Source organism: Gorilla gorilla, chromosome 3 (assembly GCF_029281585.2).
Source record: "Gorilla gorilla gorilla isolate KB3781 chromosome 3, NHGRI_mGorGor1-v2.1_pri, whole genome shotgun sequence".
In the NCBI taxonomy this organism is placed as follows: Eukaryota; Metazoa; Chordata; class Mammalia; order Primates; family Hominidae; genus Gorilla; species Gorilla gorilla.
In genome coordinates, this window is record NC_073227.2 from 138690250 (window position 1) to 138713893 (window position 23644).

General features: G+C 39.7%; 1 protein-coding gene, 2 long non-coding RNA genes and 1 other non-coding gene across 4 annotated transcripts in view; 2 read left to right on the top strand and 2 right to left on the bottom strand.

Moving 5' to 3' along the window:
- The window catches only part of LOC129532907 (uncharacterized), a 68366-nt gene extending 66933 nt beyond the window's left edge, over positions 1-1433 (bottom strand). The window contains exon 1 of the long non-coding RNA XR_008678835.2: positions 1092-1433. This is a non-coding gene — a long non-coding RNA (uncharacterized lncRNA). The remainder of the gene's footprint in view (positions 1-1091) is intronic.
- Positions 1434-15892: 14459 nt separating this feature from the next.
- On the top strand, positions 15893-17074 carry LOC101143083 (uncharacterized). Its single transcript, XR_002005732.4, has 3 exons — positions 15893-16392; positions 16648-16690; positions 16883-17074. It is a non-coding gene; the product is annotated as an uncharacterized lncRNA (long non-coding RNA).
- On the top strand, positions 16445-16575 carry LOC115934467 (small nucleolar RNA SNORA24). The gene has a single exon (XR_004070260.1). It is a non-coding gene; the product is annotated as a small nucleolar RNA SNORA24 (small nucleolar RNA).
- Positions 17075-17293: 219 nt separating the features above from the next.
- The window catches only part of PRSS12 (serine protease 12), a 73294-nt gene continuing 66943 nt past the window's right edge, over positions 17294-23644 (bottom strand). Inside the window, exons 12-13 of the mRNA XM_004040315.5 lie at positions 20083-20363; positions 17294-19500 (exon numbers count right to left, since the gene is read on the bottom strand). Coding sequence (XP_004040363.3) covers positions 19193-19500; positions 20083-20363 — 589 coding nt within the window. The 3' untranslated portion in view covers positions 17294-19192. The remainder of the gene's footprint in view (positions 19501-20082; positions 20364-23644) is intronic.

Consider the following 23644-nt stretch of genomic DNA (forward strand, 5'->3'; position numbering starts at 1 on the left):
ATTACCATCTTCCTCCAAAAAACCTATTCCATTCTTGTGGTAGACACACTCTAAGAGTGATGATGCCTTTATATGATCCTATCTCCTTGAGCGTAGGCAAGAACTGTGAATACTATAGGATAGTGAATCCCTTGGTTAGCAAACCCCACATTTGATCTGTCAAGAAATCCTGTTGGCTCAATCTTCACTTCTATCCAAAACCAACCACTTCTCACCAAATCCAGAGCTGCCACCTCATTCTAAGATGCCATAATCAGCTGGGTGCAGTGGCTCACGCCTGTAATCCCAGCTCTTTGGGAGGCCAAGGTGAGTGGATCACAACGTCAGGAGATTGAGACCATCCTGGCCAACATGGTGAAAGCCCGTCTCTACTAAAATTCAAAATAAAAAATTAGCCGGGTGTGGTGACACACACCTGTAGTCCCAGCTACTCAGGAGGCTGAGGCAGGGTACTCACTTGAACCCAGGAGGCGGAAGTTGCAGTGAGTCAAGATCGCGCCACTGCGCTCCAACATGGCGACAGAGCAAAACTGTGTCTCAAAAAAAAAAAAAAAGTAAGATGCCATAATCTTTATCCTGGTTATCCTCCCTACTTCCAGGTATCTATACTACAATCCGCTATCAACCCAACATCCAGGGTAATCCTGAGAGGTGACAGCGTGCTGGCAGCCCTCACAGCCCTCACTCGCTTTCGGCGCCTCTTTGGCCTTGGCGCCCATTCTGGCCGCGCTGAGGAGCCCTTCAGCCTGCCGCTGCACTGTGGAAGCCCCTTTCTGGGCTGGCTGAGGTCGGACGGAGCAGGCTCCCTCAGCTTGCCGGGAGGCTGGAGGGAGAGGCGCGGGCGGGAACCTGGGCTGCGCGCGGCGCTTGCGCGCCAGCGCGAGTTCCGGATGGGCGTGCGCTCCGCGCGCACCGCACTCGGAGCGGCTTGGCCAGCCAGCCGGCCCCGCCGGCCCCGCCGGCCCCGCCGGCCCCGCCAGCCCCGGGCATTGAGGGGCTTAGCACCCGGGCCAGCAGCTGCGGAGGGTGCGCCGGGTCCCCCAACAGTACCGGCCCACCGGCGCTGCAATCGATTTCTTGCTGGGCCTTACCTGCCTCTCCGCAGGGCAGGGCTCGGTACCTGCAGCCCTTTATGCCTGCGCCTTCCCCTACGTTGGCTCCTGCGCGGCGGGAGCCTCGCCAACGAGCGCCGCCCCCTGCTCCACCGCGCCCAGTCCCATCCACCGCCCAAGGGCTGAGGAGTGCGGGCACACTAGGCGAGACTGGCAGGCAGCTCCACCTGCGGTCCAGGTGCAGCACCCACTGGGTGAAGTCAGCTGGACTCCTGAGTCTAGTGGGGACTTGGAGAACCTTTATGTCTAGCTAAGGGATTGTAAACACACCAATCAGCACCCTGTGTCTAGCTCAAGGTTTGTAAATGCACCAATCAGTGCTCTGTGTCTAGCTAACCTAGTGGGGACTTGGAGAACTTTTGTGTCTAGCTCAAGGATTGTAAACGCACCAATCAGCACCCTGTCAAAACGGACCAATCAGTGCTCTGTAAAACAGACCAATCAGCTCTCTGTAAAATGGACCAATCAGCAGGATGTGAGTGGGGCCAGATAAGGGAATAAAAGCAGACTGCCCTAGTTAGCAGTAGCAACCTGCTCCCCTGGGTCGTCTTCCACAGTGTGGAAGCTTTGTTCTTTTGTTCTTTGCAATTATTCTTACTGCTGTTCACTCTTTCCGTCCACACTGTGTTTATGAGCTGTAACACTCCCCATGAAGGTCTGCAGCTTCACTCCTGAAACCAGCCAGACCACGAACCCACCAGAAGGAAAAAACAAGCTGTGAGACCAGGAAGAAACTCCCAACACATCCGAACATCAGAAGGAACAAACTCTGCACACGCTGCCTTTAAGAACTGTAACACTCACCAGGAGGGTCCGTGGCTTTGTTCTTGAAGTCAGTGAGACCAAGAACCCACCAATTCCAGACATAATCCTTTTACAAATTAAATCAAAGCACTTTAATTCCTGCAATAGCTCTACTTTTCATGCTACGGTCCTTACAGTGGCCTGCAAGGCCTTACATGATCTGGTGTTCATCATCTTTCTAACCGCAGCTCCTCTTTTTCAAACTCTCTCATTCTGCAACAGTTGCGCTGGCTCCCTTGCTGACTATCTTATTTAAGACATTCATGTTAACATGCCCACAAATATCGATGTGGCTAACTTCTACACTGTAGTTCAGTCTTTGCTCAAATGTCATGTTCTCAATAAGGCCTACCCCGACAACCTTACATAAAATTTCATCCCTTCCTCCCTTCCCTGACTCCTGATTCCTATTACTCCGAACTAATCTTTTTTGAACCATAGCACTTATACAATCTTATAACTAATTCTGTAGTTTACCAATTTTATTAGATCTTTTGTCTTCTCCTACTTGAATAAGCTTCTCGAAAGCAAACTATTTGTCTGTTTTCTTTCACCAATATATCCCCACATCGATGGGTCTAGTCTCTGAAATAATAAGTGCTCAATAAATACTTGTTGAATTAATTTAACAATAAGTAACTGGAAAAGACAGATGACAGTTTTAACATACATACGTTCTTATATTTAAGTGCTAGAAAAAAGTATAACTTTTCATAAAAATCAATAAATTTGATTAACAAAAATATATATTTCCCCAATCATACAAAGACTTAAAACTGTCTTCTAAATAACAAAAAATAAATTCAATTTTAAATAATAATTAAAATTAGCAAAAAATTATAAAATGTAGGACAAAAAAACAAAACCTCTAACTTTTAAATGATAATTACCAGATAATTCTTATAAGTTATCCTAACAATAATACCAAAAGGAAGATACTGCTGGTTTCCTTCTACAGATGAGGAAACAGGTTTGGAATGGATAGATAATTTTCCCAAGGTCACACAAGTAGCAAAGCCCAGACTTATTTTATACCTAGTATCATTTTTCTCCCTTTACACACAACACCAGTTAAGAGCATGGGCTCTGAGCCAGTGAGACTACATTCAAATCCACTTCAAACCTTAGGTTAATTACATTATTTCTCTGTGCCTCAATCTATTCATCTGTAAATTAGAGACAATAATTGTATAGCGCTCATACAATTGTTAGGATTAAATGAGTTAATGGGCATGTAAGTACTCAATAAACATTAGTTATCACCATTACTACTATCTCCCTTAGAGACTATAAATAATTGTAGTCAGGTGCAGTGGCTCACACCTGTAATCCCAGCACTTTGGAAGGCTGAGGTGAGCAGATCACCTGAAGTGAGGAGTTGGAGACCAGCCTGTCCAACATGGCGAAACCCCATCTCTGCTAAAAATACAAAAATTAGCCAGGCATGGTGGTGTACACCTGTAATCCCAGCTACTCGGGAGGCTGAGGCAGGAGAATCACTTGAACTCTGGAGCCGGAGGTTGCAGTAAGCCGAAATCTGCCACTGCACTCCAGCCTGAGCAACAGAACAAGACTCTTTCTCAAAAAAAAAAAAAAAAAAAAAAAGATACTGTAAATAATTATTTTCAGAACCCTTTTGTGTTATTTTATATAATTTACCTTCTTAGTCCTTTTCAGTAAGTTCTGTTCAGTGCTATAAAGAATGGTGGGTATTTCAAAATTCGTATGACTTTTATCAAATTTAAGTCCTCAATTCCAGAGATTTCTTTCAAGACCTTCTGTTTTCTAAGAAATACTGCCCATTTACATAAATTATCATCCTGATAAAAGGGTTTTAAACTAGAGAAATACAAAAGTCACTTATCTGGTTCTATTCTACTTAGTTTTCTATAGTTTTACTTATATAATTAAGAAATAACTACTAACACATCTTACATATTCAGTTGAAGGTTTTTTTAACGATTGTTCATTTGGAGATAAAATATATTTATTTTTCTCTCTATAGTGTAAGTATGACATTTATTTTAAACTTTTTGTTTGAAATTTTACAAAGATGGCAGAAACAAATCTATAGATCAATCATATTCCTGAATAAAGAGGCACAATTCTCAAGGCAATGTTAGCATGCAGAATCCAGAAACAGGTTACAGGTAGAATACACGGTGACAGAGTGAACTTTAAAGAGTGAATATGGAAAGGCTGCTTAAGCACTGTCCCAGGAAGGCAGAAATTAATCTATTCGTTTATGACTTTTTAAATAGACCTTTTGAGGGTGTATGATTAGCTACTGTAAAACTCACCCAGGTGAAGTGTACATCTCATAACTGCTGAGTCATTAATGGAATTGAATAGCCATCATGGCGATCTGATGTCAGAAGATCTCTGACACCCAGATAGAAGGCTGATAGACGAGGTTCCTCATGCCCATCTGAAGATAAGCCCTGCCCCCAACCCAGCCCCAGTCAACCATTGATCTGTTTTCTGCCACTATAAATTTGCCTTTTTTGAACATTTCATATCAATAGATTCATACAGTATGTAGTCTTTTGTGTCTGGCCTCTTTTCACTTAGTGACATGGTTCTGAGTTTCATCTATAGCATGTATCAGCCATAGCATGTTTTTTTAAAAAAACTTTTATGTTAAATTCAGGGGTATATGTGCACCATGTGCAGGTTTCTTACAAAGGTAAACGTGTTTCATGGGAGTTTGTTGTACAGATTATTTCATCACCCAGGTACTAAGCCTACTACCCAATAGTAATTTTTCCTGATCCTCTCTCTCCTCCCACCCTCCGCCCTCAGGTAGGCCCAGTGTGTACTGTTCCTCTCTATGTGTCTATGTGCTCTCATCATTTAACTTAAATTGGATTTATTCTTATATAGCATCTGAAGTCTTTTATTTTATGTTTTTTATTTTCTATTTTTTTGGAGATGCAGTCTCACTCTGTCACCCAGGCTGCAGTGCAGTGGCACAATCTCGGCTCACTGCAACCTCCACCTCCCAGGTTCAAGTGATTCTCGTGACTCAGCCTCCTGAGTAGCTGGGATTACAGGCACCTGCCACCACGCCTGGCTAATTTTTGTATTTTTTGGTAGAGACAGTGAAGACCTATTCCAGTTATAAATACTAACTAATAGGAATTAGTTTCAAAGTTTGCCATAGAATTTTCTCTCTGAAATGAATTCCATTATAAAATTTGAAATATAGTCCTACTGCAGCGGGGAGACTTAATTTAAACCTTTTGGCAAAGACAGAAGTAAGATATGCCTGAGGCCAAAAGAGTTAGTCGACTTTGCCGTAATATACTAAGCTACATTCAAAAAAGTTTGTCAGTTTTGCTTAAATGTACTACCCTGCATTCAGTTTTCCTTCTGTGCATTATGTATAATTTCCCAGAATTCTTTTTCACTTTTATCATCCTGGCTTCCTCATTCAACAAACGTTTCATTGAGCATGTTCCAAAGTACTACTGCAGGTAAGATGAATATGACTACATTCTTGCTCTCCAGTAGACTGGGCAGAAATATTTTATTTCTCCAACAGAATCATTGTCTAGTTTGATATACAGCACATTAACAGTGTATTAACTACTTCAGACAGTAAGAAATGAATTAAATCTCTAATTGATGAATTCAGTATGTTAAAAATCTGTATATCAAGTTCACATATTAAAAAGGTCTGGTGTATTCCAATGGTATGTTTAGAATATGCATCTGGAGAAAGTTGTTCCTTTCTGGTAGAACCTGAAGTTTTCAATATTCACTGTAGACATTCATCATATAAAACTAGAGTCCGGAGGATAGGCTTTTAGAGATACTAGATATGCTGACATTTTCATGTTATTATCCACATATACATTAATACATGCATGCACAATGAACAAATGTATTTAATTCAAAGGGCTTTAAACACATACCTAAATAATAAGGTAACAAATTCAAAGGGGTTTAAACATATACCTAAATAATAGTGTAACAGAGCCATCTAGTGGCCACATAAAAACTGTTGTTTCATGTGATTTTGTTTCGTTCCATCAAGTTTTACATAAACGTAAGCTTATCTTCCCACTAATACAGATATTTATAATGCTTATAGATAATGGGCCAAAGTAATTTGGAGCTGGGGTACTAGAGTAAATGTTTGACATCCTAAGACATCTATAATCTATATTGTGTGTAGAAAAAGGAGAATTTTAACAAGTGATCATTAAATTTTCAAATTATCTTAATAGATATGGGATGAAAGCATTAGATGTTTTTAAATTGTTAGTTTACGAATACTCCAAAACAAGATCTTCTCTTTTAATATGCCATATTAAATGTTAAAATAAATAACACTCTTATTTTGCATAAAGGCAAGTAAGCCAAAAAAAAAAAAAAAAGCCTCACTAGGAAATAGACTAAAGCAAGGACCACAAGCCATCTTCGAAAGAAAGAAAGAAAAAGTCAAGCTTTTGAGATGTTAAATATTTAATGAAACATAAGTGCAGAATCTCACTGACGTGCAAGCTTCTACAACCAAGTCAGGTGTTCACTCTTGAAGTGCTGGAGGCCAGTTTGAGATCATAGAACACATAGGCAATCCAATTTTTCAGGCTAAACCATAAAAGGCTCACCATGTTGCTTGCCAAACTTTTCAATAAATTTATATTATAAATGTTTCACAATGTCAAACACTTACTCTAAAATCCCAGCTCCAAAATTCTTGGATCACCATCACCTCAAAACTCATGGATCCAACTTAAACCACATTATCAATGTCCCTCACTGTTCTCAAGTATTAGCATCTCTTCTTGTCTAACTTAAATGTCATGGTAAATCAATATAACCAGTCCCTTGCATGCATTCCTTTTCCCTTATATCACTTTGCTCACTCTCTTGGCAAACTACAACTTGGTTAACTCCAACTCCCTGTCAGCTCCATACCAGCACCTATGCAGTTGAGCATGATGAAGAGAAAATACACAATCATGCTAGAGATTTGACTTTGAATTCATTACAAGAACTCAAGTGAGCTCCTAATGTGACCGGGGAAACCCACTACTTTTCCAAGTCTATTGACGCCATCTCCTGATTATATTTTTTCCTCTCTCCTCAAATTTCCAACACCCTCTCCCCGATCCTCACTCTCGGTTGATGGCCTGGTTTCCTATTACCCCGGAAAAAAACATTAGTAGATGAGAACATTCAAAGTTCACACCACCCACTCATCCACAAGCACCTGTACCCATGTACTCCTATTTCTATAGATGAACTGCCTAAACTATTATCTTAGGGTAACCCCTACTTTTGTGCACTAGATCCCATCTCATTTCCTAAGCAGTTCATCAAATCTCTGCTGCATCATCAATTTTTCCATTTCGACTGGATCTTTCCCATCAGAATACAAACATACTTTAAGTTCTCCTATCCTTTAAAAATGACCCATTCTTGATCCCACATCCCTTTCCAGATATTGCTGCATTTTTCTTCCTCTTTACAGTGTAACTCTTCAAAATAGTTGTTCCGAATCCATGATTTCCAATACTTCTCCCGTTCTCTCTGAAATTACTCTTAACAAGGTCCCAAGTGACCCTCATATTGCTAACTCCAATGGTCATTTCTCAACTTCCATCGTACTTGTGTCATAAACAATTGACCACTTTCTTTTGAAAAACTTTTTTGACTTTTAAGGTATCACACTCTGCTGGCTTTTCTCCTTAAATTACTTCTCAACATCCTTTGCAGGTTCCTACTGTTTTTCCTGGTAGATTAATATTGACAGGCTCCAAGGCTCAGTTTCTTATCCTATTTTCTTTCTTTCTTTCTTTTTTTAAGAGATGGGGTCTCCGTTTCATGCTCAGGCTGGAGTGCAGTGACATGAGCATAGCTCACTGCAGCCCCGAATTCGTGGGCTCAAGCGATCCTCCTGCCTCAGCCTCCCGAGTAGCTGGGACTACAGGTGTGTGCCACCACACCTGGCTAATTTTTTTAAAAAAATTTTTGTAGAGACGGAGTTTCCCCATTTGCCCAAGCTGGTCTCAAATTCATAGGTTCAAAAGAGTCTTCTCTCTCAACCTCCTAAAGTGATGGGATGGGATTACAGATGTGAGCCACTGCACCTGGCTTCTTATCCTACTTTTTATCTATCCTTCCTCCCTTGGTACAATTATCTGATCTCATGGCTTTACATACCATCTATAGTTTGACAATTCACATATTTCTTTCTTCAGCCCAAACCTCTCCCCAGACCTCCATATTCATATATTGAACTCTCTACTCAATATTTCCACTTGGATGCCTAAAAATCATCTCAAACATAACATACAAAACTGTGCTCCTAAATACTTCTCCCCGAAAACCTGCTCTTCCTGCAGTCTCCATCTCAGCAAATCACCAAAAACGTTAGTCATTTTTCTCATAGCCTATAATCCCTTTATCTTATATACTTTACTATATCCAATCTGTCAGCAAATACTGTCAGCTCTACAATAAAAATATTTCCAGAATTGAATCATTTATTTCTTTCACTGCTACCACTAACCCAACACGATTCGCTCATCTTATTATTGCACTACCCTAACTGTTTTCCCTGTTCTACCATTATCTCCATCGCTACCCTAGAATTTTTCTAAACAGAGCTTTGAGAGAGAACATGTAAATCCTAAGTTAGATCATGTCTTTCTACTCAAAACTCTCCAAAGGCTATCCAACTTATTCCAAAAAACTAAAAACTGTATAATGACTTATAAGGCCATAGGTAGCCTATCATTACCTTTCTAACTTCACTTCCTACTTGCTTACCTCATTCCAGCCAAACTGGTCCAAATTTTATTCTTCAAACATGCCAAGCTGAGTTATCTATTCTTTCGTAACAAATTATCCCAAAATGTAGTAGCTTACAACAGAATTTATTATCTCACACACTTTCTGTAGGTCAAGAATCCACGTGTGGCTTAGCTGGATCCTCTGCTACAGTGTCCCTCCCAGGCTGCCATCAACAGCTGGGGCTATAGTCATCTCAGGGCTCAACTGGGTAGGGATCCACTTCCAAGCTCATTCATATGGTTGTTGACAGAATTCAATTCCTCATGGACTACTGGTCTGATAGCCTCAGTTCCTTGTGGGATGTTGGCCAGAGGCAACTCTGTGTTCCTTGCCACATGGGCCTCTCCAACATAGCAGCTTGCTAGATCAAAGCAAGCAACACAGAAAGACACAAGAGGAAGTGGTAGCAAAACCCAAGTCAGGTTTTTATACCTGGTCTCACATTTCACCACTTTGCCATTCAAGAGATTACATAAAGGAAGGAATAACATGAGGTGGGGTCACTGGGAACTTTGCCTACTGTATCAAGTATGGCCCCAATGAGAAAGCATTGGTTGCTTCGAATATTCCTCTTCTAAATGTCTGCATGTTTTGCTCCCTCATGTTCTTCAAATTGTTGAACTTGTGTCACTTTCTAATGACATTTCCCCTGAACACCTTTTTAAAATTGTAATTCCTACCTTCCAAACACTTCTCATCTTCTGTGCTCTGTTTTTCTCCACAGCACTTATTGACGTTAACATACCATATAATTTACATATTGTGATTGGCTTCTACTTTAGTTTAGCTAAGCTAGTCCTACATTTCCCTTCCCTTCCCTGAATAATTCCAGGTTCAGAAAGACCACAGGAGACATTTTGTATGAGACCTGGCAAATGAAAGTAAAGCAGCATACACTTTTTACACTTGGAAGGTCAGTGTGGGGCATCAGGCAATGTTGCAGATCATGCAAGTTATCACTTATCTACTAATTGTCTTGTAAGTGTGGGGCAGTAGCCAGATCTATAGCTTCTTCAGTCATCCCAGATCTTCTGTTTCAACTTCAACAATCCCTAAGTCTGTGACAAAGGGCATCAGCTTCTCTTGCAGATCACCTCCATCATCAAAGCTAAACCCTTGAAACCAGGAAGAGATTGGTCCTGATTCTAGTTCATTCTCATGGATTACAGCTCATTCTTATAGATGCCAATTTTCCTTGGTCCCTCCACTGCACAATTGTGTAAGGGCAGATTCTACATATATGATTTTAATCATATGTATTTCCTAGTAGTTCTGGTTCTGATAGAACTCTAATACTCTTATTTGCATCTGTTTTCTGCCACTAAAATGTAAGCTCCATGAAATTTTTTAAAATTCTATTTTGTTTAACTCTTTCTAGCCACAGCATCTATGACAGGACCTGGGATATAGTAGAAACTCACTATTTAGTGATGAGAATTTTTTTTAATGTACAGTACAAAGAATAAGTATTAAGGATGGCAAAAATGAGATGAGACCAATATTTTCTAATGTTCTAAAAGAAAGATTACTATAAAAAATAATAAGAACTGAGATGCATCTTAAAGGATGGGTAGGAAGAATGGGTAGAATATTCTGTTCTATGAAATAGCATGAACAAAAATAGGAATGAGCATGCTAAGTGTAGCATACATTGTATGTTGGCCTGGGATGAGGAATTTTACTTGATAATCAGTAGGAAAGTCATTACACTTTCTATAACAAGTGCTTAACATGTAGAAAATATTTCCAGAAATTTAATCTTTCATTAATATACTTAGTTGATTGGAAGAGAGAATTAGAAATGTAGGGAGACAGCTCAGACATATTATCTTAGATTAGCAGTGTGATATGGTTTGGATTTGGATTCATGTCCCTGCCCAGTGTCGAACTGTAATCCCCAGTGTTGGAGGAGAGGCCTGGTGGGAGGTGATTGGATCATTGATTTGCCCTTGGTGTTCTTGTGATAGTGAGTTTTCACGAGATCTGGTTATTTAAAAGTGTGTAGCACCTCCCTCTGCTCTCTCTTCCTCCTTCTCTGCCCATGTAGGATGTGCCTGCTTCCCCTTCCGCCATGACTGAATGTTTCCTGAGGCCTCCCCAGCCATGCTTCCTGTACAGACTGTGGAACCATGAGACAATTAAACTTTTCTTTACAGATTACCCAGTCTCAGGTAGTTCGTTATAGCAATGTGAGATCAGACTAATATACAATGTAACAATAGAGAAAAGGTAACTATAAAAATAATGTAAACAGTTGTAACTTGGCCACTGTAGAAATCATTAGTGCTATAATAATATATGGAAATACTTCCGATTATCTTCCTTCTAAGCACACAGTAGGATTCCATTTCCCCAGGCTTTTGGAGTTAGGTGTGGCCATGGAACTTGCTTTAGTCCATAAATATGAGTCAAAGTAACATATGTCACATCAGAATGGAATCCTTTAAGAACATAATGACTATTTTCCCTTCTCCCTTTATGTTGCCTAGAACCATTACAAATGGTGAAGGCCTCATTAGCCTGGTCTCTAACATGAACATAAGCATGACAAGAAACAAACCTCTGTTGTTTTAAGCCACAGAGATTTTGGATCTTCTGTAACTGCAACACAACTTCATCCATCCTGACTGTGACACTTTTAGAATATGTCAACAAAATTTTATACTCCCCTCAAGATGGGCTAATTTCCCTCCCCTTGAATGTGAGCTGGCATTAATAACTAACTTCTAACAAGTGATGGTGTGTAGGCCACAATAAAAAGTGTTGGAGCTTCCTCTCTTGAGTCACTCACTCTGAGGAAAGCCAGCTGCCACGAGAATCATGAGGACAGTCAAGCAGCCCTATGGAGAGATTCACATGCTGAGGAATTGAGGCTTCCTGCCAACAATGAGCATTAACTTGTCAGGTCTGTGAATGAGCCACCTTGAAAGAGAATCCTGCCGCACCAGCCCCAGTCAAGCCTTCAGATGGCTGCAATGCCAGTCAACATCCTGACTGCAACCTCACAAGAGACACTGAGCCAGTTAAGCTGCTCTTAGATTCCTGACCAACAAAAACTATTTGAGATAGTAAGTGCTTATTTTTTTTAAGCTACTAGGCTTTAGGCTAATTTGATATACAGCAATCGATAACTAATACATTGGTTGATACAAAAATATATCAAATACTGAAAATAAAGGATAGGGAAAAATAAGAACTAATTTCTTTGCTTTGAACTTTGAATGATTTGGAAAACATTGTAATGGCACTAACTGTAAGTTACTCAATTATATTCTCAAGTCTTGAGGCAAAGGCCATGTCTGCTCAATAAACATTTGCTGGAGTCTAGTAAATGTTTAACAACTGAACAAGATGTTCAGAACTGACAAGAATATTTTAATATAGATAGGAGGGAACGTCCATCTCCTCTCTTTTGGACACTATGCTTTTTTTTAACACTAGATCATACTGCAATACACTATACTTTTATTACTGCAGCAAAACCAATTTTTACAGCAGAAGTATCACGCTGCTAGTATACACTGAAGTTTAGATTTCCTAAGTGTTTTAAGATAGAAATAAGTCCACAGGTTATTTCCTCACTATATTTTCTCCTATTCATCTCAGCATTCATATGACAGATGTGCCATTCTATGTTAAATTTTTCTGATGACTACCAGTTTCAACACTAAACCACAAAAGGAAAAAAGATATAGTGCAGGGAAAAGCATTGTTGAAGAATAAATATTCTATAATGAACTAACTGTTCACTCCATGTATCAAAAGCAGAACTGAAATGTTACCTAGCCATCATTTGATCAGTTCTAACAGGTTCACCTTGCATTCTATCTTTAAAATCCTTAGGCTGGGCACAGTGGCTTGCACCTGCAATCCTAGCATCTTGGGAGGCCGAGGAAAGAGGATTACTTGAGCCCAGGAGCACAGGAGATCAGCCTGAGGGCAATATAGTGAGGGCTTGTCTTTCAAAAAAAAAACCTTAAAAAAAAATTAGCCAAGTGGTGGCACACGCCTAGCAGGAGGCTCGCTTGAGCCTAGGAGGTGGAGGTTGCACTGAGCCAAGATCATGCCACTGCACTCCAGGCTAGGCAACAGAGCAAGAATGTTTCTAAATAAATAAATACATAAAATAAAATCCTTAAGCCAATCTTCATTTACCAACCAATTTTTAATTCTTTTATTTGTTACCACATTGTCTCTCCTGAATATCCTGAGGCTCAAAGCCTTGGTTTGAATACAGCTAAATTCACTGGGTTTGATCTCAAGTCAAACTTAGAAATACTGTCATCTCAGCCACAAATTTCACACTAAAGTAGATAGAAACCACTACTAAATCACTACTTTGTCTTAAAATGAAAGTATAATAGACTGTAAGGTTATAATTGCTTTTTTAAGTTAAACTTTGTTTTACATTTACAGAAAATTTGCAAAAATGGAGTCCCCACACACCCTTCATCCAATTTCCCCTACCATTAATATCTTACAATACCATGGTATATCTGTCACAATAAAGAAATCGGTATTGGCACTATTACCTAAATTCCACACTTTGTTCAGATTCGCTAGTTTTCCATTAATGTCCTTTTTCTGCTGGAGATCCCAGCCAGGATACCACATTACATTTAATCATTATGCATCATTTTCTCTGGCATAATAGTTTCTCAGACTTTTCTTGTTTTTGAGTAGTGATTAGGTAATTTGTAAAATGTACATCAGTTTGGTTTCGTGTGAATTTTTCCTCATGGTTAGTCTAGAGTATGGGCTTTGAGGAATAAAAACATGGAGGTGAAGTATCCTCATCACATGGTAACAGAGTACACATTATCAACATGCCGTATCACTGATGTTAAATATTGATCACCTGGAATCCGTAATGTGTGCCACTTTTCACCAAAGTTCAGCTTTCTCCCCTTTCCTTACTCTACCGTTTGAAAGCAAGTTACTAAGCACAGCCCACAATAAAGTTGGTGCTGGTATCAGAAAGGGGAATTAAACTCCATCTCCTGGAGAGAAATGGCTTTTTAAAGTAAACATAAAACCTTTTTGATTTCAGAAACATATTGAGTACTTCAAAGCATTCAGTAATGCAACTGACTGTTCATATAATGAAAGTCGTTCTGCTAGGCACTTTAAATAAGAATTAGACATAGTCCTTCACCACAGTTTATAATAAAGACACCACAAGAAAAATGTGAGTTAAGTACTATAGTATGTTAAAAAAAAAAAAGGAAAAAATCAGATTCAGTTGAAGTAATGAAAATTTTCATAGAACAAGCGATATTTGAGCAAAGCACTGAAAGCAGAGTAGAATTTTGACAGATAAAAATAGATGAGAATGTAGTCAAGATGGAGAAAAGATCATAAAATATGGGGGTAGAAAAGAACAGATTTTCTAAAGTCCAGTTTCAGAGAAAACACAAAGTTCTAGTCAAAGGCCAGGACACACGGGTGCACACAAGTGTGCATGCACACATGCTGTCATTCATGTTCATTGGTGTTCTAACAACTTAAGCCAATGGAAACATTAATTTCAAATCTTCAATCAGACTTTTTACGTTAGCATAAATGCGTGGTGTTTTTGGGCCAAACTGTGCTTCCCAAAACTCATATGTAGAAGCCCTTATGCCCAGTAACTCTGAATATGACTGTATTTGGAGATGGGGTCTCTAAAGAGGTAATTAAGGTCAAACGAGTTCATTAGGGTGGGTCTTAATCCAATTCGGCCAGTGTCCTTTTAAGAAGAGGCAATTGAGACAGACAGGTTCAAAAAGAAAACGATATGAAGATACAGGGAAAAAACTGCCATACACAAGCCAAGGAGAGAGGCCTCAGAAGAAACAATCTAATGACACCTTGATCTCAGAATTCCAACCTACAGAACTGTGACAAGTTTCTGTTGTTTAAGCCACCTGGTCTGCGGTATTTTGTTATGAGAGTCCTAGCAAACTAATAAAGATAATTATTTAGATTTAAATAAAATGTAACTTGGCAGAACTCCCTCCTGTGATTCAGTATGCAAGCCTTGTTATCTTTTCGGTTCATTAGTGGAATGAAGTGAGTGAACTAAGAAGACAAAGTAAGATAGGGTGAAATATGGTGAGCATTAGAAGCAGCTCTATTATCTCAAATAAAAATGTGTCTCCTATAAGCTTGTCCATTCCAACCCGAATAGCAGTTACTGCTCTAATTAAATCTTTCCGCCCAAAAGTATGTAATGACTTCATGTTTTTGCAGATCTCCACTGTACTTTATTCACTCGTCTTGGTACTTTTTCCTTAACAGCAATTGGTACAATGTGCTGCTCCAAATGGTCCAGCACTAAGTAAAAACTTCACCTGGTTTGTTTCATACAGGAGGAAAACGAAAACAGAAAAGAAATGTAGTGTTCTTTTAAAAGCATGTGTCTAACAAAACTATTCCTAAAGGTTGGATATTCCACTTTACAATGGCGGTAGCTCTATTTCATTGCATCCTCAAGGCAATGTACAGCGGGTAAGACTGAGGCGTTCCGCTTTCAGGAATTAAGAGTCCAAGGGCGGCCAGATGTGGGCAACAAACTGCGGGTCAGGGTCAGACTGCAACATGGGAAACGTGCACACGCGCATGAAACCGGGTGTCTTCTAGGCTCATCGGGTCTAACATCCTTTCATTTTTTTTGAGAAGGAAACTCGCTCTGTCGCCCAGACTGGAATGCAGTGGCGCGATCTCAGCTCACCATAACTTCCGCCTCCCGGGCTCAAGAGATTCTCCCACCTCAACCTCCCGAGTAGCCGGGACTACAGGCGCTCACCACCACACCAGGCTAATTTTTGTATTTTTAGTAGAAACGGGGTTTCGCCATGTTGGCCAAGCTGGTCTCCAACTCCTAACCTCAAGTGATCCGCCCGCCTCGGCCTCCCAAAGTGCTGGGATCACAGACGTGACCCACCGCGTTCGGCCCCTTTTTCCAATATTGTCTAAAATAAGTATCCTAAACAGGAAATACCAAAAAAATCCCCCACGCTTTCGTGACCTACACCGGTAAGCGTCAGGATCTTTGGCTATGCGAGAACCTTTTGGTTCTCGTATGTGCGCATGCGTCTGGATCCGGAGCCAGGTGACCCGCTCAGACGTGGACCATGGGCGGGGGAGGGGGGAAAGGAGCCGCGGAGGGGGTGGTCGACGGAACAGGTGGAGCCGCGGCGGGGCTAGGCGGGGCGGGGAGTGAAACAGCATAGGCTCCGCCCCTCGCGGCTCTTCCCCCGGAATAGCGTCATCAGTTCTATAAGAGAGCGTGTGCTGGAGGCCTCGGCCTTTCACATTCAGGAAGCGTCGGGATTAGGTGAAAGTACGTAGTTGTCTTTCGTAAGTTAAAATGATAATTGGGCCGAAACTTACTGCCTTACCTAAAAGGCAGCGCAGTCAGGATATTGGTAGGTCGGGGGCGGCTTTGGAAACCCTTAAGTTTACAAGCATGCGCGGACTTGAGTGCTCATTAGGTCGCCGGGCGTCCACGTGCAGCCCTGGACCCTGAACCCCGGCGTGCGTGGGCCGTGGGCCCTCGGGGAAAGGTTCCGTGCACTCGGGGACTCCGGTGAAGCCTGTTCCGCCGTCTGTGTCATGTGGCCATCTTGAGTCTACTCTGTCGCTCTTGTGCCATAGCACCCCGAGAACCGTCAGTTTGAGCCAGATGGTGAGTAATAACCTGTAGCAGTTTGCTTGCTGGTTAATTCTGGATTGTGAATCTCCATGTATCTTTGGGACCTGTCAGCCGTGGCAGTCTCCCTTCCTAGCCATGGAAGAGCATATTCTTGTTTATTGGCAAAGCTGTCACCATTTAATTGGTATCAGATTCTGACTTGCACAAGTAACATTATTCACTGTTAAAAACCTAGAGGGTGCCGGGTTATTAGGCAAACTTTTCTAAACCGTTGTTCAATGTTTCTAGGAAGCTGAGCTGAACACATTACGATGGATGATGGAAACATAAGGTACATTTCTTTTTTGATATTTCTGAGTTAATCTGAAACGCCTTAGCGCCAGGACGTTGGAAAGCTAAAGTTGGCCCGTTTTGCTGGCTTTTGTAGTTTGAGTTAACAACCAACTGAATTAGCTGATAAGATCTCAAAACAGTGAGGTAAGTACACAGCTCGGAGTTTTATAATGCTTTTTTTCTCTTGCAGACTATCAAGAAATCCAAGTGGTAATGGGCGAAGTTTATTCAGCATCCGGCAATGGACTTATCGTAGTTGGGGAAACGGGTGTTCCGAATAATATCCTGGAAGTTATCAGGACACCTATTTTAAATATAGGCCTGAATTTTGTAAAGTAATATTTAAGGTGGTCCGTGATAATTAAATAAAATGCTTAATTCATGTGGCTGGCTACTCATTGTTCCTTGACTGATTAATAGACGGAAAGGTAGTTAATAGCATAATACCTCCTATTTAGTGTTACACGCTCATATGGAAGTAGTGTGAGTACAGTTCTAAGGTAATTGCAGCCTTTGTGAAAAATGTAAAATATAAAAATTACCAGGTTACCCCCAAGGGAGACAGCAGAGTCTTTTTAAACCATACAAAAATTTAAGGCAGTTATACAAGGTGAAAAATTATTTATTTATTTACACAAATATGCACAGAACACTTGTATCTTTCAAAAGTCACACTTAAGACATAGTAAAAGCATGTTGTATGAACCACGTATTCTTAAGGATTGAGCAAACTGCAGGCTGCTTGCTGCCTTTTAGGTTTGCCAGTCCCTGATCTACTTGAAACATAGATGTTGCTTGCTCCAACACTGTAGTTTAATTATAAGGGCAGCCTGTGAGAAAGTTTCAATAGACATTTTTCTCACCTATATTGCACGTTTTTCTGAAGCCCTTGTGCAAGTGTGTGTGCCATGTGTAGCTCTGTTTACATATAAACGCTGCTTTAAAAGTTTATCAAAATCATGTTTTTATAAAAGTTTTTAATGCTCTTCTGCATTATATGCAGCATTGCAAATCTGCAAAGTAGTAAAACTATAAAGCACCTTTAGGTTTGCACCAGTTATTACAGAAATGGGGATTTGTGAAAAGGATGTAATTTGATGTAGCAGGGCAAAGTCCTTTAATGACTGGCATTCAAGAGGATTACTTAAAACAATTTGTAAGTTCATGCTAACCTCTTCCCTATATTTATACTACTGGGACCTGGGGAAGGATCCATGACATTGAAGTATCTTGAGTGTGCCTTTTAAATTTGAGCATTACTGCTAAGAATGTTCTGTAAAGGTGCATAGTTAAGCAGCTATCCCTTAACTCTTGGAGAAATAGCCATAGGGAAACCAATCATTTAGGTAGGAGAACCATGGGGAAAAAAATCCAGCATTTTTTCTGGAGTTTGGAATCTGTTTCACCAACTGGTCTCACTTTGAGGCAAGCCTGTTTTCCCCCATTTGAAAACAAGGGCTGCTACCATAAGATCTACTGGCCTTTTGCAAATTGTCAGTGATGTGCAAAGCTGCCTAATGCAGTGCCTGGCATATGTTATAACTGCTGTACGTATTAGAACTTTTCAATGTGTAGGCCAGGAAAGCATTTTGACTAGTATATTTTAAGATTGGATTCTATCAGGTTGGGCTTGGGAAAACCTGCAGGTATAAGTCAGTTACAGGGAAGTGTCAGTGGGTGGCACTCTTACATCATGGTCGGGGAACGTGGACTATGATGAGGTGCTTGTTAAAAGCAAATATAGTAGATACGTTAATGTGTTGGATAAACTAGGTTGTATGTCCAGCTGGCATTTAGTTACCAAAAATCCTTTCAAATTTTGCTAGTTTATATGCTGCAGGTAGAAAGTATTTTTATCTTACGGTTTCTGTAGCACTCAACAAGGATACTTGTGTCCAAATATCAGATCACTTTGAGAATATATTGTGACAGGCAGATGTCCTTGAGGCTTTACTACTCCTATTCAGGCCTAAAAGTTTATAGTGGAATTCCTTAACCATTGATTTCCTCACTTGACAAAGGTTACAGAGAATATGAAGATTTCTTGTCAAGTCTTTTGAAAAGATCTAAGCATAAATATGCCACTCTTATGAGTGTAGTAAAGGGTACCGCATTTATGTCAAATGTGGGTATTTAATATGATTTCAGACACCATTGATTCAATTAAAAGGGGTTCTCAGTTCAAATGTAAAAATGATCTTTTGTAAAATCAGCATAGAATGATTTTGAGAAATAGGCAGGGGATAGATGAGGCTTAGAATAAGTCACTCCAGTGAAATTAGGGTAGAAAATGTTCATTTAAGCATTATCACTTCCACTACACTGAGGTCCCTGAAAATGTTCACAAATTTCTCAAAAGCAGCAGGGGGTACACAATTTTTTACCACAACACAAAGCAAAAACAGATCTTGCCATTTGTTGTCATCTCTGCTGACTGCTAATAGTGGGGGTTCAAAGTTTTCCATTTGTTTAAATGCTGCTTTGAAGTTTCCATGAAGAATTACAGTTTGGTGACACTTTTTATCCAAGGTACAAAGGCTGAGACTTTGGTATAAACACCAGGAGAATCCTTGACTCCACAGCCATACCCCCAGGAGGTCACCCCATACACCACCCAGCTCTCTCCGGGCCGTTCACACATGAGTGGTCCTCCGCTGTCTCCCTGGCAGCTGTCCACACGTTTGTGTTCATGGAGGTTTCCAGCACAGAGCATTCTCCCTGTAAACCGACCCTTATAACGTTCTTCACAAAACCTCTTAGGAAGTAAGGGAATGGCTGCTTGTTGTAGTGTTCTTGAATAGGCTCGTCCTACTCAGACCAAACATCTGATTAGTGGCATTCCAGATAACCATCGCAACATTTAACAGTTACTGAGCATGTAATAGTCATGAAAATAAAATCCCTGTTGTGGCATTAGTGTAGTTTAAAATGAGCAGTGACTAACTGGTATGTACTATTGTTAGCTGCCTTTTTTAATGTTGACACAACTTAACCTTCACAAATTTCTCAGTACTGAATTGTCTGAGGAATAATAACATTTATGGATTTGTAGAGTAAGGTGACCTAAGAAAGCATATTTGTGCAAGCTTTTGTATTTGAATTCTGTACATTAAAAAGCATAGAATGCATTAATGATGGTTTCGCATTAGCACATCAATTCATATCTACCTCACTGAATTAAACTGAGTTCTCAGTTTATGCTAAAGTTCTCATTAGAACCAACAATACCTCCAGAATATAAATCTCAATTACATGCATGCATTTCACACTAAGCAAAATTTCTCCAAATAAGTCTGAATCCATTTAAGATCTTACTGCCCATTGCACACCCAAATATGTGGATAATACCAGACACAAAAAGGTGCCCTGCTTTTTTTGATTATGCCTTACCTGTGTCACCCCATCCTGTTATGTAACAGTTGGATGCTGTTTTCTGTGGCCTCTCTCTCCAGAGTGGTAAACAGGCTGGCAAAACGTGGCTGCTGAATCTGGCACATTGCTCTTCTGGTCCTTGTAATCTAACCAGGGCTATGTCATAATCACTGCTGTCGGGTCGATACTCCCGATGAATCACAATCTGTTGAACTCCAATTTCTTCCTCAAACTCCTCTGGTACCAGAGTATGATAATCTCCAACCCTAACAGCATAGTTCCTAGTGCTGTTGCCATACCTGAGAGGCAGAGAGTACTAATGAGAGACTTGCTTCAGATACTGAAAATTATTGTCAAGAAGGAAGACTAATGAAGACACAAGCCTTTCTTCAGATACTGAAAATTATTGTCAAGAAGGAAGACTAATGAAGATACAAGCCTTTCTTCCAAATCATCAGCCCCTTTTGTAAATTCAACCTTTCTTTCCATTTATCTGACCCACCATTCCTGATCCTCTACTGCAAACCCATTGTCATAACCTCATCTTCATTTCACTATGTAATCTGTTCTCCAAGAAGGAGTAAATGTGGAGGATGAGTGGAAAATAAAGACTAATCATTAACCTGTCATTTCCCAAATGAAAAGCGATCAAAACAGGAACAAATAGGTCAAAATTATTGTCCTGTGTTTGCCATTTTTGTTGCCCTGTTATTTCCAAGAATTGTTAGTTTGTCATGAAGCTCTGTGAGGGCAGAAACTAACTTTGTGTCCCTCAAAGTACTTAGTACAATCGACTTCACTCTTGCAAGGTGGACTTAAACTCCTTCCCTTTCCTCTAAAGTGAATGCAAACCCAAACTATACTTTCAGATAAACATATATTCATTCTATCCTTTCCCCTCTTTTAAATCTTTATTCAGATGTCACCTCAATGAAGCCTACTTTGACACCCTCATATTTAAAATTGCAACCCATCTTTTTCCTCCCATCATCAAACACTCCCAATATCATTCATCTCTACTTTTCCTCGTTTTTAAGCATCACTTTCTAACAAAACTATCTAATTTACAATTTATTGCATTTATCCTCCTCCCTGCTTGAGTCAAAGCTATTCCAGGTCAGAGATATCTTTGTTGTGTTCACTGATTAATTTAAAACACCTAAAATAGTGTTGTGCCATTAATTAGGGATGCAAAAAATTGATTAAGTTAGTGAATGTTTATTATTAATGTATACTTTCTATATTCCATTAAAATAGAAGCAATATTTACCAGATGGATAGTTCTCAGCCCATTTTTCAGCCATCATACTAAAGTATGATGATTCTGATACCAAACCCACCTACAGCAGGGTTTCTCAATCTCAGAACCTATTAACATTTTGGACCAGGTAATTAATTATCTGTTGTGAGGGCTGTCCTGAGCATTATAGTGTGTTTAGAAGCATCCCTGGCCCCTATTCACTAGACGCCACTGGTACGTGGTACACAAACCCTCCATCCCCAGTTGCGATTACCAAAAATGTCTCCAGACATAGTCACGTGTTCCCTGTTAGGCAAACTGCCCCTAGTTGAGAACCTCTGACCTAGAATGCATGACACAACCCATCTCCTAGTTACTTCCTCTTTTTCACAGAAGACTAGAGCTCCATGCTCATTGCATTCCACTACTTAAAACATTCTTAAGACTTAATTTCCAATAACTTTTCCTTTGTAGTTCCCTGACTTACTCATCTGCAATGAGTGTATTCTCCACCTCATCTCAGCCACACACTTACAATGTAAAACCTAGACCTTGTATTCACCAGGTAACCACACACCTCTGAAATCTTGATTTCACACATACCGTTATTTCTGCCTTCTGTTTTTACAGCTCTAAAATCCTTCAAACCCATTGGACTTCTATCCTTTGGCCCTACTATTTTTTCATTTTAGTCTTTTATGACTTCCCTTATTATCTGGCTTGGGTTCTACCGTCTGCCCATTACAACAATCACTCGAAAAACTACCCTGCTTGTCTTTTACCTGCCAAAACTCCAGCCCTGGTTTCATCAGCTCTACCTATTTTGTGCCGGCATCTAACCGTTAAAGTGGGGAAGCATGCATGTAACAACTTTCACCTTAATTTTTTTTTAACCAAAACTTGGGTCTTTTATTGTTTACAAGACCCGTACTTGAATGTGAACTTAGAACTGAGTTGGTATTCAAAAGCTTGGCATTTTCTAGTGTCTATTTAAAATAAAACTTCCCACCTCTATAAAATTACTGGAGGTTATGAAATGCTTGAATATTCTAATCCTTAAGTAGGGCTCTGACCATCTTGTATATATAATTAACTGTCAGCGCTCAAAAACTAAACAGTGCAATAAAGATGATTTGACTTATATAGCCACCTACTGTTGATCTTTAATATTAATAGTTAATCTGTGATTTCTTGAGACTCAATCTTAAATCATCACATATCTTTAAAGTTCAGAGGCTTTTTAATATATTGTGCCTAAAGTATATGCTCTTATAGCTTCCTTGAAAATTTAATTAAAATTTAGGATCATTTCACATACTGAAACTGAAAAGTAATAGGCATGGAGAGTAATCAAGTACTTATTTTCACTTCTACTTTCTGTGTGCTAGTAATATCGCTAGTATATTCATTAAATTTTATTAACAGTACATTCACGTATTTAAAGTAAAACCCCAAATGATTTAACACTTTTCCCACAAGAATTATTGTAAATACATCCTTGAAAGTACTGCTGAAATGTTGCATTTATCTTTTTAATAGAATTTAAGAAATTATCTAGAGCTGTAGTGCCCAATATGGTAGCCACTAGCTAACTGTGGTTACTGCAGCACTTGGAATATGGTTAGTCTGAATTGAGATGTGCTGAAAGTACAAAATACACAGAATTTTGAATACTTAATATGAAAAAAATACTAAAATATTGTCCCTATAGATAATAAGAATATTAAATATCCCAACTTTTCTATTAGTTACATTTTGCAATGATAATATTTTGGATACACTATGTTAAATACATTATTTAAAGTACTTTGACCTGTTTGGGTTTTTATCTTTTTTTTTTCTTTTTTTGAGACAGGATTTCACTCTGTTTTAAGTCTTATTGCAACAGTATTTTCCATTCTGTAAGAAACAACTGTGACACTTGGCTAAATTAATCTTTGCAGCTAAACTGGCTGTATAAATCTATTCCGCATTATCTATAAAAATTGAGTCTTCAACCAGTAAGCAAAGAAACAGGACATTACTAGCACAGGCAATTTATTTTTAAAATAATATCAATGTTAAAGCCCTGGGCAATCTTGCCTTAATGTGTCATTTCATGCCAAGACTATTGCAGTAGTCGCCTGAATGGACTTGCCGCTTCAAGTTTTAAATTTTTCAACCCATCCCTCATGCTGCAACCAGAGTGATGTTTCTGCCTGATAATATAACTCCTTCTGAATACCCTTCAAGGGATCCCCAATCTATGTGAAATTCAAATTCCTTAAATGATACACAAATCCATCTAAGAACTGGTCCTTGTTCCCCTCTCTGATACCAGCCTGGCCCCTGTGCTCCTGT